The sequence below is a fragment of the Sceloporus occidentalis genome, unplaced genomic scaffold (genome assembly GCF_023333645.1).
Source record: "Sceloporus occidentalis isolate IW3139 unplaced genomic scaffold, rSceOcc1.0.p SCAF_4, whole genome shotgun sequence".
NCBI lineage: Eukaryota > Metazoa > Chordata > Lepidosauria > Squamata > Phrynosomatidae > Sceloporus > Sceloporus occidentalis.
In genome coordinates, this window is record NW_028316984.1 from 55,334,132 (window position 1) to 55,354,107 (window position 19,976).

Consider the following 19,976-nt stretch of genomic DNA (forward strand, 5'->3'; position numbering starts at 1 on the left):
ACGAATTAGCAAAGACACACCAAAAAAAAAAAAAAAGGGGGGGGGGGATCAGTTAATTAATGCCTGTGCCACACTTTGAAGCTTTAGGAAACTGTATGAATGCTAAACATGATTGTCATTGATATTATTAACAAAAATCAATGGTTCTTAAAACAAAATACAAACACACACACAGAAGTGAAAGTTTTTCACAAGGTAAGAAATCATTCTGAAATAAACTGTTTCAAATTTATTGTAAATTGTTTAGAAACCTGGCAGAAAATGCTTTAAATTATAGATGTTAATTTTCATTCATTAAATACTTCTTCAAAGAGCATCTGAAGGAGATGAAAAGCACTAAGTTGTACTCATCATATGCAGATTCTGATACTTAGAAGTCATGATAGCAAATGCAAATTGAGTATTCTAAGCTGAGGTTCTTAAGGAATGTTGTTCAGTCTTAGCCTTACCAATTATAGCAGCAGCGGCAGCAATAGCAGCAGCAGAAGCAGCAGCAGCAGCAGCAGCAGCGTGTTGCTTTAAAAAGGACCAGGTATTGGGGCGTCCTTCTTAGTACTGGGCAGATGGACCAGCACTACTCTGCTTTATGCTGCCTCATTTACTTAGTGTTTTGCAATCCTTAATGTGCACAGCTGGCAGCTGAATGCAGGTCTGATTCTAACAGTTTAGACATCTTTAGATGTAGCAGATGGAAAATTTTACACAAATAAAGTAGGAGAAAGTGTGCAATTAAGGTTTTGTTTTTTGTTTTTTAAATATCAATAGTTACACAATACTTCCTGTGTTGTGCATCCCCAAGGTGGGTGGCCATTGTCTCAGTGCACTACATCCCTACCTTTGTGATGTGCTACATTTTGATCCTGGACACCTGCCCAAACTCTAAACTTTTATTTTTGTGGAGTGTGAATGAAATACAAAATGCAGCAATCAGCAAAAAGGGACAGGAGGGGAGGGGGAGACCAGTCTAGTGGTGTAATTGTATCAGTCCAGTACATTATGGTTACATTCCAGGCTTGTTAAGTCACTATGGTAAAATCCTTGGCAGGATTTTCCCCCTCAAGAGTTTATTCATGATGGTTCATTATTATGGGTTGTAAAGAATATGAGAGTTTCAATTTTTTTATTAAAAAAATGTCTTATGGAATGTATCACTTTCTTAGATCTTGTAGACATGCTGTGGAAACCATAACACAAAATATGAGTTACTTACAATAACTAATTTTAATCCCATCTGCTAAGTATGACAACATTAGCATTTCCACTTAATTAAAAACACCCTTAAAGCAGCAATGTTTTAATCACTCCATTTTATTTACTCTCCTCTGGTGTCACTTATAATTGTAACTTTTTCTTTTTTTAATAATGAGGGTTTTTTTTCCTCTGTGCATCACACAAAAAAGTGCTGTCGATAATTAGCAGTCTTCTGTTATTACTAGACTCAGGTGTCACAACTGTGTCTCATCCTCATTACAGTAAAAAATTTCACCTATCAGATTCATTATTGCTAGATAATGCAACTGAGAGACTTAGCAAGCCCTCCAGAAAAGTAATTCAGCCAAGCAAAATTATCAGCTAATTATATTTAGAATCAGACGCCCAACAACTATTTGCAGATAAATTGTATGAATTGAAGGGAATAGATCTGAATATTAAGATTCATAGATTTAGCAGATGATTTGTTAATTGGAATATAAAGGTCATTTTAACAATGGCATCATAGGGAACTCTGTTGTTTCACTGGGGATATTTGAGAATCATATGAGGAATGACTGTTGTTTCAGTAGTTTGAACTCATTGTCTACGTGGTGAGTATAGAGAAAAGCTAGGTTGTTTCTCAGTTGTCACCAAAACTAAGGAGCACCATGCATGACATTTGTTTATTCTTGCTATTTACAAGAAGAGATTTATTTTTGGATGGGCAGGGCATGCATTGGTATATGCAAGCCAAGCTACTGAATATGAGAATTCACAAATTCTCCCATAGCATCACCTTACAATGTGTAGTGATTTGCATATTAAGACCAGGTACAAACAACTCTTCATTGAACTGAGCCAATGCATTTTAAAACAAGCTTTTAAATATGTATTTTTATGAAATCTGAATTTTACCGTATACTTCATGTTCTTCCTAACTCTCCTGAAAATATATCGGCAGTTGTTTATCTTTGCATCAACACGTAAAGTCATTTTCAAATAAAAAGATTAATTCCAAATCCTACCTGTTATCTGTCAAATTACATAAACATTGGATCCTAGTTTTAATAATTTGTGAGACAAGAGTCCTTTGGAAAGAGATGTTGTAAAGAGGATTCCATTTGCAGTTTGCCCTGGTCTTTGGTTGCAGAAAAGGAAATTAACTGAACTTTGCTTCATTTTCCATAATTTCATGACCTGAATTATTACTAAAATCAGCACATTCTGCTTTTTTGTAGGGGTGGAGAAGTAGTTATAAATGATGTCTTTAACCTTTTTTTCCTCTTTGTCATACAATACAACAATATTCAAAGATCATGAATCTATAAATTACAATGTTTATTGGTCACATTTGCCTTTCTGTTTGTTAAAAATGGGGTATGATCCAATCCAGCACAGATGGAAGTTGTATGTGGAGGCCAAATTTGTTCTTATTGGCTCATTAAAGCCCTTTCCCCCATTCCACCACATGAACACATGGCCCTGTGCACAGACAGCATTAGCAGCTGTCATGTATTGGGACAGGCAGCAGGAACAGGAATGTAGGTGTACCTGCTATACCTTCATTGAATTGATCTCCATCCATGTATTGCAAGTTAGCCATGAGCCAGCATATAAGAAAGCTGGTTTATGCCTACTGTGTTTGAATATATAGGATGCCTCTCAGCTGATGGAATGCTCTTTGTTCTGGCACATACTCCACCAGTAGAACAAGGAAGGAATTTCTGTCTGGAAATCCCATTTCCCCTTCCACTTCTAGGCTCCTGCACCACCTTCTAAGCTGTTCCAAAGGGTTCCCCGATCCTTTAAAGTAGAAGGCAGGGGAGAATTGTTGGGGAACCTGGAACTGGCAAAATATGCTTCCATCTTCACCAGAATTCTGGTCATTCGACATTACATCAGCTGAGTGACACCCACAGGTTACAATCTGAAATCCTGGAAGCTGTTTCTACCAGAGGTTCTGTTATAAGGCATGTATTCTCATCTCAAAAAAAGACCTGTACAGTTCAACTGTAATCCATGACATATGCCTTTTATTTTTATTTTTTTAAGAGTGGAAAGAAAATGATAGAAACAAAACCCACAAATATATTATTGTTTTGTTATTATCAATTGACAAAGTGAATGTTGACACTACTTTCAGTGTTTTATGAGGGGAGACAGACACTGAAATTACAAAAGAAAGAAAGTCATCAACATGTTGGATGCTATTCAGAGAATCTTGTAAAATAAACATATCTTGTTTCAACTTCACAGCATAACTTCTGGCCAACATAATTTACAGTTTTATCTCTAAAGTTTATTATATGTCAGATGAATGGCTATTGTACTGTAGGGCAAAAAGCAATTCAGAAACAATTCTTCTTGTAACAAAAATCCACCAAAAAGCGATACCTTTATTGGCCAACCAAAATGCACAATATAGTTGTTGCAAGCTTTCAAAGCTCTTTGTTGTGGAGTCCTTGTTGATATGCTAATGGTGTTAAATTTCCTGGACTTTGCCCTGGCCAGAGGAGGAAGGGCCAACCCATATCATCTTAACTAAGGACAGAGACAACAAAATGCAGGCATCTTACTCTCTAATTTTTCTCCTGTTTGGTACGTAACATTTTGCCTGATGAAGAAGCCAGTGGAGCTTTGAAAGCTTGCAACAAATATATTGTGCATTTTGTTTGTCCAATAAAGGTATCACTGTTTGGTGGATTTTTATTTGAATTTACTAAATGGCCAACACAGCTACCCCTGCATATATACTTTGACGATGGCATGCAAATATTAACGGAATACTTTGCAACTAATATTCTCTAGTGTTTATTTCATTTCATTTTGAAATGTACGACATTTGATTGTTGATGCCATGATGGTTGTAATTTGTGGCTTAAACCTGTCATTTTCACGTCACCTTTTTTAAAAAAGGAAATCACACAGGAATATTTGGATAGTTTTTGAAAAAGTAAAGGTTAGGTTAGAATTAGTAATTAAAAGCATATTAGTACATGCATATCACTAAGTTGGTTCAGTCTGATATGCATTAGTTTTTGCTAAGAGTCGTTAATTTTTGTTATTGTGCCTTCAAGTCTTTGGTGACTTAATAGCAACCCTAAGATGAACCTGTCATGGGGTTTTCTTGGCAAGATTTGTTCAGAGGAGGTTTGCCTTTACTTTTCCACTGATACTGAGAGAGTGTAATTTGTTAAAGGTCATGGAAACCCAGTAGGGATTTGAACCTTGGTCTCTAGAGTCCTAGACCAACACTCAAACCATTACACTGCATTGGCACTTTACATGGACATAGTAGCTGTGGCTCAGAGATGCTAGGTCAACTCTTAATGTTAGAGGTTTGTAGTTGTTTTTCTGTTTAGAGAAGATTGGTGCAGCAAATTAAAGTTTAAAAGTTATCCACATTGAAATTTTTTTTAAGTGTCCAAGACAAGGGCTGTTCAGCATGAAACCAGCCCCACCAGCCTTCATTTTACTAGCATGCCTGGATTATTCTCTCATCCAACTGCAACCAATGGATGTGTTCCAGTGCACAGTTGCATATGATGAAGTCTCATTGATCCTAAAAGAACTTGGATGTGTAAAACCGGCTGCTTGAGTTACAGTGTTTGTTCGGTTATGCCAGTTCATTGCTATTGGTGTTTGACAGCATTTTGAAGGGGGAGAGGGCAGTATATTAGATTGCCTACTTTTCCCTGCTTGCTACAAAAGAAAACCTTGCCCGTACTTTCTATGCGCCTGTCTGCTGATTGTAAAAATGTGTTGAGCATTAAAAAACGCACCAAAAAACAGAGAGCTGCGTTTTGATTTATTCAGCAAACCAAACATATGCTTGCTGTTCTGTTCTATGTAATTCATGTGATCAATAAAATTATCTTTTTAAAAAGAGCAACTTTGGCATTTAGGGAGATTACAGTGATGTACAGGGAATATGATTGTTGCAGCCAACTTCTGTGCTGTTGGCCCAAAATACGCTTTGGGGCTCAATAATATAATAATAGTACATAATCTGCCTTTCCCCCCCTTTTTTAGGATAGAAGCTGTATACTGCGGCTGTTATCCACTCTGTCCCAAAGCTTTGGTCTATCCAGAAATATTTCCAGGTAGTTTGTTGCCTGTGCATTTTTTTTGGGGGGGGGGGGGTGTTGAAGTTTGAATTAATTAATTTTAAAATACAAAGTTTGAGAATAAACTTAAGCAAGAGCGATTGTTTATTTGGCAAGCAACCATGTTAGCGCTAAGGAATTTTTTAATGTGTTTTAATACATTAGACTAAGTTTATATTTACCATCTGTTCTTTCAAGATAACACAAAAGCAAGTTTTGAAATAGCATTCTTCATTGTTAGTATACACAGTCTATAATGATAGATTTTTATTAAAAAGGTCGCTTCAGCAGCGATAGGTTTCAGATTTTTTTAAATGATATTCAGAGAGAGAAAAAAATTAGGTCTGGAAAAAAAATCATACCAAATTATTTAAACAATTTAATACTTAATAATATGCAACTCTGCTACAGGATACACACTAATGTAGTACCAGTTCTTTGAAAAATCTCATCACTAAATGTCTCACATATGCATTGTGTTACATTAGAATAATGTATTTTAATCACCCAAAGGAGATGTCTAAACAGCACAACTACACAGTCTTATTTAGCATTAAACATCCTTGTGAGCTGAGGTAACCTTATAAAATCATGCTTAAATAATGTAAAACACGAGGCGGCACAGAGCAATATGCATTTTTAATTAGTAAAGTGACTAATATCGAGTGTGTGCTTTGAGGTTTTTGTTTCATTAAAAATGTATCTGTTTTTCCTGCAGCTGAATATCTATATTCTACACCTGAACAGCTTTTTAAAAGGCTTCAGAAATTCTGCAAGAGACCAGATATTGTGAGGAAACATCTTTATAAGGTATTTTTAGAATAAATATTCTGTGCTATTCTCTTATGCTGAACAATATAGACCAAAAGAACAAAACAAAAAACAAAACCCCAAAACCCAATAGCAAAAGCAACCACCTCCTACTCCCCCTCCCAAAAAGGAGAAAAAAACCAGAAAACATTTAATTAACATCCTAATGTTTAAGGGAAACATACTAGGGAGGTATATTAGTTGTTACACTAACAAGGATTAATTACACTAGATGCCAGTTGTATTAACCTAGGGTCTTATGAAATACGTGCACTTAATGCATGCTACTTGCTTTTTTTTAAAAAATTATTGTTTCCTGAAATGACTGTCCTCCACATTTGGACCTCAGAGGCTTGTAAAAATGAACCTGGATTAATTTAATTTGTTGGTTAAAAAGGAGTGTTTTTAAAAAGAGATGTTACAATTATACTACTGAGGATAGCCTTACCTTCCTGCCTTAATTAAATCTCCATTGGTCAGCACACTCAGGTGACTGATCAGGTAAAAAATGCATCTCTTCCCTCTTCCCTGTTTTTATAGTTGGAGATAATAGTTAACCCATTATAACATCAGTCCCACACAAACTTATAGTTACGTGTCAGATTTGGTGCCAGACTCTGATGACCCATTTGAGGGCTGTGATCAAAGAACAACTGCGTAACATGGCTGCTGCCCAAAACAGCATTCCTGGGTCTTCTCGTTTTCTTTCTCCCTGTAACAAGTAGTAATACAAAATGCAGAATAAGTGTTCATGATAATTGTTGGGACTTTTGCTGCCTTCAAAAATGACAGACAGTCAGTCAAGTGGAGTAGGGCAAAGAGGGTTCACGTTGCAAGTTACAAGACCTCTTCGGAAAGAGGGACAAATATGGAAGAAATGCAAGGCTGTTAGATTTGCAAGCAACTATGTTAATATTTGTAATGGCTGGGTTTTCACTCATGAATCCTGGTGTCTTCAAAATGAGGCAGTATGATGATATACCCTTATAACTCCTCCCCTTACATGCAGGAGTGGCTAAACAAAACAAACCATGGATCACTGAAACCCGCAAACCAAAGGAACAGTCTGGCTTGCCCTCCTCCCAGCCTCATACTCCAAGAGGCAAACAAATAAATCAAGAACAAAATGGTGAAGTATTTCTCTCTGTCTCATCAAGCTTGCTGAATTGCTGTCTCTGCTGTCCCAATAAATAAACTATGGATGGAAAGTCCTTACTGTATGTAGGCAAGGTAGTCAGAAACAATGCCCCAACATACTATTTCCTTCATATTTGCCCATAATTCTTCTGGTCTGCTGTGATGTCTGAATGCACCTAATGCCTAGTTCTGCCTTAGAAATAATATATAAGTTTTGTACAGGAAAAAGGTGTTGTTCCCAGAATTCAATCCCCTCTGGTCACAAAGGTTTTCAGCACTGAAAACCTCTTGGAACATGTTATTTTGTGAACCTGCATGTACAGCAGGGTGGGATATGTGTATGGACCTCTTAATATTGTTTGACTACAACTCCAGCCAGAGCCAGTGGTGAGGGATGATGGGCTGTAGTTCAACAACATTCAAAGGGCTGCATGTTCCCTATACCTAATGTACATCCCTGGTGATAGATGGAAGTTTATCAGAATCTACATAGAATAAAATAAAAACACCTTTTATTTCTACCCTGCTTTTTGTGAAAACAATCAAAGTGGCTTACAATGTTAAAAGAATACACCATATATACAAAATACCCCCCTCCCCTTAAAAAAGAATTAAACAGTTTAAGGTTAAAATTACATAAACAATTAAAACAATAATGGCGGGCAGAGTCATCAAATATATTTGGGGGGTCGCTATGTGGCCGAGTAATTTATTCTGGGAAGGCCTGCCGGAAGAGATCTGTCTTAACAGCTTTCTTGAAGCTATCTAGATTGGTGATTTGACGTATCTCGTCCGGCAGGACATTCCACAGACTGGGACACTGTAGGAACTCCTTCCTCCATCTTGCACTGGTAATGGAAGAATGAGAACGAATGGGCGAAATTTACAGTGATTCTTTATGATGTCTTGATAGCTTGTGGCCATAATCGAGGATGTTCATTTGGATATCTAAATTTCTGAATGGTCTGGGTCTCTGTAAAGCAGTTTGGAATTGTGCAGCCTATGGGATGCATGTGGTATTTCAGGAGTCTTATTTTGTCTTTGCCCCTCTGTGGTCCCTACAAAATCCGCTTGTATTCCAAGTAATTAAGCGGAATATAAAATAATAATAATTATTATTATTATTATTATTATTAAAACCCCTGAAATCTTGTCTTAATTTTTTTAAATCAGTAGGAAAAATGTAGTTTTGGTATGCAGCATTGTTACAGTGGGTGTGCCTTTGCATTTTTTGAACTGTTTTAATCCCCATGCAACTCACTAAAACAGCAGGAAATCATCCCCCCTACCCGGTGATTTCTGACTCTGGGCAGTGGTGTTCCTCATGGAGGATTGGGAAGAGTTGAAGATCATTCTCCGACCCCTGCTGTGGAGGTTACCTCTTTCCCTATGTCCATTTGTAATCCACAACATTGCCCTTAATAATGGTGGATATGCAATACGTTGAAATATAAAGAAGCATCCTTGACTTCAGAGAAGTCAAGTTCCACCAGAGAAATTGAACTTCCTTCCTTGGAGACTTGTGAATGCTGAGCTTGAGCATCAACAGAGTGCAATGTAAGACCTGCTTGGTGTAGCCATTTGATTTTATTGTAACATCTTCCATGTCAGCACTTTAATATGTTATTTCATGTTTTAAATGGAAATTGTGAACTGGATGGAGCTAACAGCCACCTGAAGAAAATGCAGGTGCATCTACAAAGAAATTTTCTTGTGCAAACTTGGTCAACATAAGCCTAAATCCTGACTAGAGTAGCAGTACTAAATCAATAGATTTACGTAAGTACAATTGCATTGGAGGGCCTACTCAAGTTGGGACTAACCAGAAGAATGCCAACCATAAAGTGCAATCCTCAGTTACAAGATGGAGTGCAGTCCACACAAGGCCAGTTGAAGATGGGATGAATCCAAATCTCTCCTAATTTGTGGGAAATTACCTTTGTCTTGACTTAACTTTATGGCAGCATTGTAGCCATGTTCAGGACTGATGGGGGAGAAGGGAGGCCATATACTTTTGTCTTTAGAGCAGAGCAGCCCCAAATCCTGCATTTTTTAATCAAAGAGAGACCAGGAGGAACAGCCACCAGATTCACTCACACCAAACTGGCCCCCAACACATTTTGTAGGTATAACATACAGTATGCTGCAGGGGTCCATCTGTTACAAGTGTGGCTGGCACCTGCTCTTCTTAATCCATGTACGGATATGAAGGCTGGACAGTGAAGAAAACAGATAAGAAGAAAATCAACTCATTTGAGATGTGATGCTGGAGAAGAGTGCTGAGGATACTGTAAACTACTAAGAAGACAAACAAATGGGTCCTTGGTTTTTTGTGGGTTTTTCGGGCTATGTGGCCATGTTCTAGAAAATTTTCTTCAAGAACATCGCCACATAGCCCAAAAAAACCCACAAAAAACATGGATATCGGCCATGGAAGCCTTTGACTTCACAAATGGGTCCTTGAATGTATCAAACCTTAACTCCCCCTAGAAACTAAGATGATAAAATTGAGGCTGTTGTACCTTCATCATAAGAAAGCAGATCTCATTAGAGAAGACAATGATGCTGGCAAAGGTGGAGAGAAGTAGAAAGAGGAAGAATGCATGCCAGATATATAGACTCAATCAGGAAGGACACAAGCCTGAATTTGCCACAACTGAGCAGAGTAGTGGCGGACAAGGGGTCTTGGAGATGTGTCATACACAGGGTCACCACGAGTCAAAGATGACATGAAGGCAGTTAACAACAACACATGAAGCCTGTCTCAAGAGAAGGGCCTTTCACAAGAGTTCTAGGAAAGCCTGGAAACTCTTGTGAGAGGCCCTCCTCTCATGAGACGTAAGGATATTACACACACACACACACACACACACACATGAGGCCCTCCTATCATATATATATATATATAGTGTGTGTGTGTGTGTGTGTGTAATATCCTTATGTCTCATGAGAGGAGGGCCTCTCACAAGAGTTTCCAGGCTTTCCTAGAACTCTTGTGAAAGGCCCTTCTCTTGAGACATTCTCTTGAGGTGTGATATTCAACACCTCTCCTGCCATAGCCCGCCCCAGCCCTTTTTGAGCTCTTTTGTTGGCAGCTGTTAGTCAGCAGATCAATTCTGCTGTTAGATGGTTCTGTTGGCAATCAGCTGGTGGAAGTACATGATATTTGTGCTTAAGCCTAACACTCTACAACTGATACATCTTTGGGTTAGGATTGCACTGGTAAATAGGAACTCAGCAATACATTTCTGTCATTCATGCTTTCCTACACTTTACACTGCTCCTGTTCTTTTCTGTGGGGAATATATGGATGATTATATCCTGGACAAAAGCATGATTCCTGTATTCTTGTTCACAAATAATAAGTTATTGAGCCAGTAATATTGCAGCCTAGCAGTTCGAAAGCATGCAAATGCAAGTAGATAAATAGGTACCACTTTGGTGGGAAGGTAACAGTGTTCGGTGCAGTCATGCTAGCCACATGACCACTAGAGCAGCCCTGGAAAAACGCTGGCTCTTTCGCTTCATAACGGAGATGAGCACTGCCCCCTACAGTTGATTACAACAGTCACTTTTACCTTAATATAGCTAATAATTATATTAATGAATACATTCTTGACAAATGCACTTGGAGATACTTTGCTTATTAATCCTGTCCAGGTTAAATGGTCAGTATAATCCTGGCTTCCTCCCTTAGTGGTATTTCTGGTTCCTCCCTGAGATATATTTTAGGTTCCTCTGTATTTTGTCATATTTTCTGTACTTCCACACTTTCCCAATGTGACATATTTATTCAAAAGAACAGGGGTAATAATTTTACTCTGCATTCATGCAGTTTCATCTGTGACCTAGAAGTGGACACTTTTGTTAGGGCAGATCAGAGCAGACTGTTGTTTTTGCAGGAAATGGTTAAACTTCAAGAAGAAAGGAGAAAACCAAAAATGCAATTTAACACCCAATTTCAAGCTCATTATCTTTCATTGTCTATTAACTTGGCAATGGTTCAGAAGGTAGCTCATAATAGTTTAAAATGCTGACTGAACACTTCCAGTGCTCAACATTACTTCTTGAGTCAATACTGTTCCATACTATACATGGAGGCTTCAAAGAGAAAAACAATCCTTAAATTTTTACCTTGACATTCACTTTTTCTTCAGATGCAGTTAAATAGGCTTGGGTTTTTTTTTTGGGGGGGGGGGGTGGTTAACACAGCTTGCCTTTTTCGCAGCTGTGGAATTGTGGTGGTTGCATACATGATATGCTGGCTGGGTTATAAAGTAGCATAGACAGAGAAAACATTGATATTAAAGAGTACGATTTCAAAAATGTAGCACCAGGAGATGAGATGTGCACTGGACAAGTCCTGCTAAGTAAAATGCTTCATTTGCTACAAGTGTCTGTCCTTTGGCAAACATACTCCCTCCTGAATTATTTATAGGTAGGCTTACTGCCACAGACATGGAGCAGTTCATCACATCACTTTGGGCAGCATGTTAATAACTCCTGCTGAATGCAAGTTTTAATTGCTCATCGTATAGTAGCAGCAGTGTATGCCACTGAATGGGGGAAAGGAATACTGTCAAAGGGAGTCAACTTTAACCCCTCTTTTGAAACCTTCATACAGTATAGCAAAGAAATGAACTCTGTTAATTTGGGATTGCATTGAAGAAAAGGCATAAGTCTATTCCATTTTTTTCTGCACTGTTCTGAGGTCTTATACACAGGGATTCCAGTTCTTAATTTCCCCCTTCACTGAGGCTTTTTACTAGCTCGCATCCTATTAGATTCACATGTACACATTTCCCTTAATTTTGCTCTGCATGCATATGTCCCTTTTTGGATATTGTAGGACTTGATATTGCCTCGTTCCCTCTGCAGTATCCCATCCCAGCCAGCCCCCTACACACATTTGCTGAACAGCTCTGAAATCCCCACATGATATTCCCTGCTTCATGAGGAGCAGACAAATTTCAGAAGAATGGTGGTGGAGTAGAGACAAGTGCCTTCCCAGCAAATCTCAAAACACAGGCTGATTCATAAGGGAGAAAATTTTCCTTCAAAAAACCTGGATCTAAGCTTTGTAAGGCTTTAAAGAACATACCCAGCACTTTGAATTGTGCCCAGAAATGCACCAGCAGTCAGTGGAGTTTTTGTAGCAAGTGTTATGTGATCTTTATGGCCAGCCCCAGTTGGCAGTCTGGCTGTGGCTCTTTGGACCAGTTGTAGTTTCTGCACTTTTCAAATGCAGCCCCACATAGAGTACATTACAATAATCCAACTGGGATGTAAATAAATCATGTATCATTGTGGCCACATCTCAAGAAAAAGGTGCAGCTAGCACACAAGCTTTAACTGTATAAATGCACTCCTAGCCATTGCTAAAACCTGGGCTTCCAGGCTCAGAGTTAAATTTAGGAGTACACCCAAGCTTCAAACCTGCATCTTCAGAGGGAGTGCAACCCCCATCCAGCAGAGGCTGAATTCATATTCACTGATCTGCCTTTTGACTGGCCAAGACCACATCCATCTTGTCTGAATTAAATTTCAATTTGTTTACTCTCATCCAATGTATTACTGATGGTACGCACCACTTTAGGACCAAAACAGCTTCCTTGGTTTATGGGGGGGGAAGGAGTAATAGAGTTCAGTGACATCCACGTACTGATAGCACTAAACCCCAAAACTTCAGGCAATCTCTTCCAGCGGTTTCATGTATATGTTAAATGACATGGAGAGCAGAACCACGAGGTTCAAAGAGGACTCCCCCAGCACCGCCCTTTGCCCTCCAGGAATGAATGAAGCCACTGTAAAACAGTGCCTCCATGTTCCATCTCAGCAAGGCAACCAAGAAGAATACCATGGATGATGGTATCAAAAGCAACCAAGAAGTCCAGCAGAACCAACAGGGACACACTTCACCTGTCTGGCTCCTGGTATAGGTCATCTACCAAGGTGATTCTGTGATCTCTGTCCCATAACCAGCTTGAAACCAGAATGAAATAGATATAGATAATCCATTTCATCTAGAAAGCCCTGGAGCTGAGAGGCCACCAAATATTCCAGAACTTTTCTTAAAAAATGGAAAGTTAGTAGATACTTTATAGGAGCATAAGGAACATGAGGACTTGGGTATGATATATAAACAAGCAAACTTCTTACAACCAGTTCTAAGTGAAATGTAAAAAAAAATAAAGCTATTTACTAACAAAGAGGGAGTTGCTATTGCTATCTAAGCCTGGCTCTTAAATAGAAAGATACTGTGTATTACACACACCAAATAAAATTCAGAGGCAAGAGCAAGATAAAAAGATAATGGGGAACTCAACTACTGCATTATGACTGCTACTGAGAAATAACAGAAGTAATTGTAATATTCAAGGAACCCCAAGATTTTCAGAAGTGTGTGTGTAGTTTCCAGGACACAGAATCTACAGGACACTTCTGTATCCCATGGTCCATCTTCAGAACAGTCCATTGAGGATTGACCATGTTCAATGGCCATATGTTCTGACATGCTCTTGAGTATGCTGGCAGGTGAAGCAAACAAAAATCTTGATCCCATTTCTGTCCCATCCTCAAGCTTTATCTGTGCTTCACAAAAAGCCTGCTTTTAAAAACTTGTCTAGCAATGTTTGTGGAAGATACTTGCATTTTGTGTCCAAGGGAAGGAAGTTCCACATTAATGGGACAGCCACCAAGAACACCAGACCTAAATAATTTCCTGAACTGGCAGTCTGAGTCTTATTAAGAAAGTTGGAATTTGTCACTGTCCTTCAGTTTAAGCTAGCTCATATGGTTGTTATCCACCACTGAAATAGAATGGTGATATAAATATGTGCTTTTGAAAAAGGAGAACAGTTCTCTGACTCAAAGGCTTCTTAGTCTAATTTACAAATTCCTTTTACAACCACTGCTCTCACCACACTTACAGGTCCTTATTTATTTATTATTTTGCTACTAGAAAAACACTTTTTTGTTGAGCAAGGTGTATAAAGAATTTAATACTGTACTTGCTTGCTTTTAGGTTTTGTCCTATTGTTCCCAATGCAAAAGTGAGCAAAACTACACAAAATCTACCTCCACCCCTTGTATTCTTGTAACTTCATTTTGTCCATTCAGCCTGTTCTCTTGAGGACTGATGTATTGCCTGGCCCATTGTTTTAATTGCTTGTAAGTTGCCTTGGATCTTGTACAAGAAGAAAGGTTGGGTATAAATTAAAATAATTAATTAATTAAAAATAATATATGACAAACACACTTATTTCCCGCATAGCCTTGCCTATCAGCTTCACACTAAGGAACTCCAAATAACAAAAACTCTGAGTTTTGCTGCTTGGAAGGTTTACAGGTCTGTCTTCAGGTATTCTTTTAATTTTCTAGCCCTCTTGATTTGTAAGTGAAAACCAGGGAAGGGCAGTTGGCAAATTAAACCACATTACAGTATACCCCTCACTATCAATTTGGCTGAGTCCCGAATTGATTGCACCGTAGCTGGAGCATAGCTTGTTTCTGCTGATTCTTTCAAAATGTTTTCCACTTCAATTTATTATTAGGAGTTAGAAATAGAGTGATGTTCTAGAAAACAAAAACATCATACTAGAAAAGTAAGCAAGAGTCTTTCATAATGTATATTCTCCAGAAAAATTGATCTTCCTTCTCTTTGCTGTACAAAACAAAATGACAAGAACAGGTTGTTTAAAATATGAAATTTTTAGTAACCTCCCCCTGCTTTTGCTGCAAGCTTATTAATAATATAATCTAAAACAGTCAAATGCATTGCTGCCTTAGTTTGTCAATTATATGCAGTGCCTGTGCCAAGTTACAAAGTTAGAGGCAAAAGGGAGACAGAATTATGCTTGCTACAAAAAGGCAATCAACTTAAGCAATAAGGCACAAGAGCGTGTGTTGTGGGTAAGCCTTAGGTGCATTGTTCGTTACAAAGTGAAGCCAAGTATTACTAAACGTTGATGTCTATCAGAACACAGAGCTCCAAGCGTACTGCATGGTTTAGCAGCAGTAAAACCTAAGAATAACACCCTTTCCCCCAGAAAGCACACATGTTAATAACCTCTGCTCTCTAAATCTAACAGAAATAGGTAAAACTATGCTGTTTATTTGGTTCATTCCAGCTAGAAAAAGACTGCAAACTTTTGACTATGAACATATCTATGGTCAGAGGTTAGACATAGTTTGGGTAACTCTTTGGGTGACTCAAAATCTCTGTGGCTCCTCTCCACAACAAGCAGAATAAAAGTTAACACGTCTTACTCTTTTTTGCCAATTATATTAGTTGTAATAGTTTAATTGTTTGGATGGATAGATGTCTAAATAGACAGACAGAGAATTAATTTGGGATAATATTGTCATAGGATACCATCAAATCATAGGTTAAATTTAATAACAGCACAAGAGCCAGATTCCCTAGTGTTAAATGAAATTTTTAAATTGCTGTATCCATCATAGAAATTATCATTAGATTCTCTGCATTTAACAATATTGGTGACTCATCACCCGGTCCTAACAACATGTGTGTGTGAGAACAGGTTATGGGAAATTCATCTGTTAATTCAATCTCCCAATTAATTCACCTAAAGTCCAAGTTCACTTCAAGTGAAATAAATTATTCAAATTAAATAAATGTTGGTTATCAGTCACTATCATATCTTTCCTTAATCATACATTTTGGTTAATTATGGCACCCATGTTAAGGTTCAAATGTAAGCTAGTGCTTTATTGGTTATTTCTTGGACTTTAGCATTACAGTTACCTGGGACATTTTTCAGGGACCAAATGAGTTCATTCAGCACATTTGATGACTCCCAAACCAAATAGCACCTGATCTTCAATCCCATCATGATTTGCTATTAAATGTGCTGCTGACAGAAGATTGCAGTAAAGATGTCATGTACACCACTGAAACAACACAACATGCCTCATTATCTAGAGCAGGCATAAGGAACATGTTAATCCTTCACCATTGGCTTGCTGACTAGGGCTGATGGAAGCTACCATCCAACAATATCCAGAGGTTCCCAAAACAGACCTTAAGACTTTTCTCCTTGTTTTGAGCTCAGTAATTTAATATCAGCTGGCGTGGGAACTTCCTGGACAAAAATGTTATAATTTTGATGAAGCGTAGCAACAAGCCAATCTGGCAAATTTATTGTATATTTGGTTTCAGATTACTGTGTTGTATTGCCTTCGTTTATGTCCTGCATCAGTCCTTCTTGATCCTCCATCTTGGAATAGAAGTTATTTATTCATCCAGATATTGATATCTCATGTTATTAGATCTTAGAGTAGCATATGGACTAAAACCATTGCAATGCAATTTAAAACAATAAGACCAATTGCTCACCCCATAGGAAACAGGAGAGGAGAAACAGGTTAGGTATCTAAAGCCACTCTTTATTAACTTATTAGGTTTGGATGTTCTGGATGTGGCATCAAATCCCAACCGGACCTCAGTCATCCAAGTTCTGAGTGCCAGCTAATATTTTGACTTGTCACCCAGTTAGCCATCAATAAGGGAGACCTTCATAGGGAGCTCCCATCACCATCATGCTCCATGACATAAATGAAAAATATGCCCAAAGGGCAGTTAGGCCTTGAGACCCACAAGAGGAAGTGTAGAGATGCTCCCAAATGGGTGCCTAGAGGTGCTTAGCTTCAGTTTTCCTTTAGTATTCCTTCAGTTCTCTCCCCACCTATTTGCCAGTGATTGCCTATTTATAATCCACACACCATGCCAATGGCTCCTATTCCATACAGAAATACCGCAGGGTGAGTCAGAAAAAAATTGCCTGGAAAGGGAGGAAGAAAATTTCTACCTGTCCCAGAGGCCACCAGTAACAACCTGCACCCCTGGAAGGGTGGGGAGATGGGCTGAGCAACAATTAAGAGGAAGAGTATAAAGTAGATCAGGCTTTAAAAACCTATAGGCTCCAACTCAACTCACCTTTTCAAGATGTCTAGTGTTACTTTCAACCCCTGGTCTCATCCCTAGGGGGTAAACAAAAACATCCCCTTCCTGCAGCCTCGCTTCCCTATATGAAAGTGAGGCCAAATTTAAAACAATATCAACCTGTCTAAAACAGTTTACACTTATTCAAGTCAAGGTCTTTGAGAAAAAGCCAGGATCTAGGGTGTCATTAAAGTCCACGCCAGTCATGCCTCCAAATATTCCACCCATGGAGAGCCACAGGAGAGAAGTCCTGTCTTCATGTAGTGTATAGTTCCCACAGACAGCTATCAGCCCTTAGACAAGTATATATAGGCATTCTTTAAATTATTGACATCCCAGGGTTTAAAATGTCATCACTAGTGCCTTTAATTGAGACAAGAACCATGTTGATAGTAGTGCCCTCACTGGTGTTATGAGGTTCGGTAAGGCATTGTGGTCTACAGTTCCGGTTTGCAGTGTAGTTGCTACATAGCAGTAGTACTAACCCATGGCTTAACTTCAGGGGAAGACTCACATAGAGTGCAATAATCTAGTTGAGAAGTTACCAGCATGTAAACTACTGCAGCCTTTGTAAGTCAGAGCTCTTAAGCCAGTCAAAGCTGGACCCAGGCAATCTGAAGCGTGGTGTTCACCTAGACATCCAGTGACAAAGATGGATCCAGGTCTAATCCCAAATTACACACTAGCTCCTCTAATGGAAATGCAGCCCCATCCAGGGGAGGTCACTTCCAATTCCCAGACATGGGAACTACCTCTCCATAGATTCTCCATTTTATCAAGATTCAGATTCAGCCTATTATTCTTCATTCAGGCAGTTATAGCATCCAGGCACGTGGCCAGGACCTGTTTAGCCCCAACTGATTCTGACAAAAAGGAGAAATAGAGGTCAGTGTCATTAGCATATTGATAGCTTTCAACCCCAGAATTCCTGATGACTTCATGACAATACAAATGAAGAGTGGTGGGCTTGAAGTGTTTACTTGGATCCTTCTACCATGTAGCCCGACTCACCTGACCAGGATTATGCTATCAGCACAGAAGAAGATAGTTTCTCTCACACATCCCACTGCTAGGCAGGTAGGAATGTGATGAACTTTTAACATGTTTTCTTAGTCAGATGTGATAGAAAGCAATCCCAGCTGGAAATTTCATGTTGCATCATTTAGTTAGACAAAGGCCAGCAGTAAATTGTGTTTGAATTGAGATGGTTCTGAAACCTACAAGTGATTCTTCAATTAACAGATCAGGAATCACACAGGAATTTCCCTGAAAGACAAATTGCGTATCACCATTTGATCATTCCCATGCAATGTGCATCTACAGGGGTCAACTTTGGATGTACTGTATTTTGGGATGCAAGTAGTTCACACAGAGTCATTGACAGGTTTACTCCCCTTAGCCTAGAATGATGATCAGGTTGTGAACTTTGGAACTTGTTCCAGAATCCATAGCCATATGCACTGAGAGGTCTGTGATAGACATGCAGAAGCTCCTTTGGCCAACAAGCTGGTCTGCTAATTTTTAGGGAGAAAGGTTGAAAGTTATTGGACTAGTGAGCTTAATTGCAAGGTACAGTAGGTGAACAAAAAGCAGTGATTGCTTGTTATTCATCTCTCTTTTTGCACCACTGTAGATATAGTTGTAACAAGAATTCAAAGATTTAGCCGTGTTAGTCTGTAGAATCAGTATGTAGAGAGATCTTATAGCAAAGGTGCTACAAGATCTCTCTGCACAGTTGTAACAAATGCACTTTCTTACTTTCAAAACAAAACAGTAGTTCTAGTGTCCTTGTTTTTGTTTGAATGGTTTCCATCTTCTACCCACCACCCTTACAGTAGCAGTATCTCCTAATCTAGCAAACTCTAGCCTGGAGATGTAAGGAAACTAATGCAGAGCTCAGAGCACAACAACCCTGAAATGAAAGAGATGCCAAAATCTTGAATGTAAGGGAGAGGCAGTAATGAATTTGCTAGTGCTGTTAGAAGAAAATGTGTGTGGAAGAAGAATGATCTTCAAATGAGGTATTTGATCTTTCATCAGAATGCTTTGATTTGATTGCACCACCTTGATACAAAGGATTCTGATAATGAACTGGAATTGGACTTGCTGTGTGCGCGTGTGTGTTTGTGCACAGTCTGGGGATTGCCTTTCGTCAGGTCAGTCTTAATTCCCTCATGGCATTCTTATTTTAGCCCAGAGGGAGCAAAGTGACAAGAAGGGTTTGTTGGAGCACTTGGAGGTACAATAGGGAGAAAAACTGCCATACTGAGCAGAAGAACCTTCAGTATCAAAAAGCAAGGGCATTGAACTTTCTGTTACAAAACTAGACTGGGAATACAAGCTTCTAGCATTCTTTAGGGAGGGAATTAAAACTGGTTGATGAGTTAGAAATGTTTGAGAAAGGGCATCAGAGCACATAGGGGAATAGGGTAAGAGCTGAATCTGTTGAGCCCATGGAATGTTACAGGGAAGGGAGAGAGAAATAAAATAGTTTCTTAAAAAAACCCTAAAGGATAATAATTTAATTTTACAAAAGGTACATCAACAGGAGATTGCAAAAGCCACTGATGACCCTTTTCCTACAGCTTAATTCAGCCGATTTGAAGCAATCTATCCCTTCTCCCTCTCAAAGAAGGATGGCTCTTTTGCCTGATATTTCCTTCCCAAAGTAGGAGTATTCAGTTGTGCAACAGAATATAGGCAGTTAGAAATCACAAGTAAAACCCACTCCATATAGAATCAACATCTCACCTCTGGCCATACTT

The 19,976-nt window shown here is 38.7% G+C and overlaps 1 protein-coding gene across 12 annotated transcripts in view; it reads left to right on the forward strand.

Annotated features, from left to right (window-relative positions):
- The window catches only part of QTMAN (queuosine-tRNA mannosyltransferase), a 278,206-nt gene that overhangs the window by 252,977 nt on the left and 5,253 nt on the right, over nucleotides 1–19,976 (forward strand). For 9 of the 12 annotated variants that reach the window (XM_089520080.1, XM_089520079.1, XM_089520086.1 and 6 more), the window contains 3 exons: nucleotides 5,227–5,297; nucleotides 6,019–6,110; nucleotides 7,120–7,239. In XM_089520080.1, coding sequence (XP_089376206.1) covers nucleotides 5,227–5,297; nucleotides 6,019–6,110; nucleotides 7,120–7,224 — 268 coding nt within the window. In that variant the 3' untranslated portion in view covers nucleotides 7,225–7,239. Of the gene's footprint in view, nucleotides 1–5,226; nucleotides 5,298–6,018; nucleotides 6,111–7,119; nucleotides 7,240–19,976 lie in introns of those variants that run through there. The other 3 variants (XM_089520087.1, XM_089520088.1, XM_089520091.1) reach the window with 2 other exon arrangements.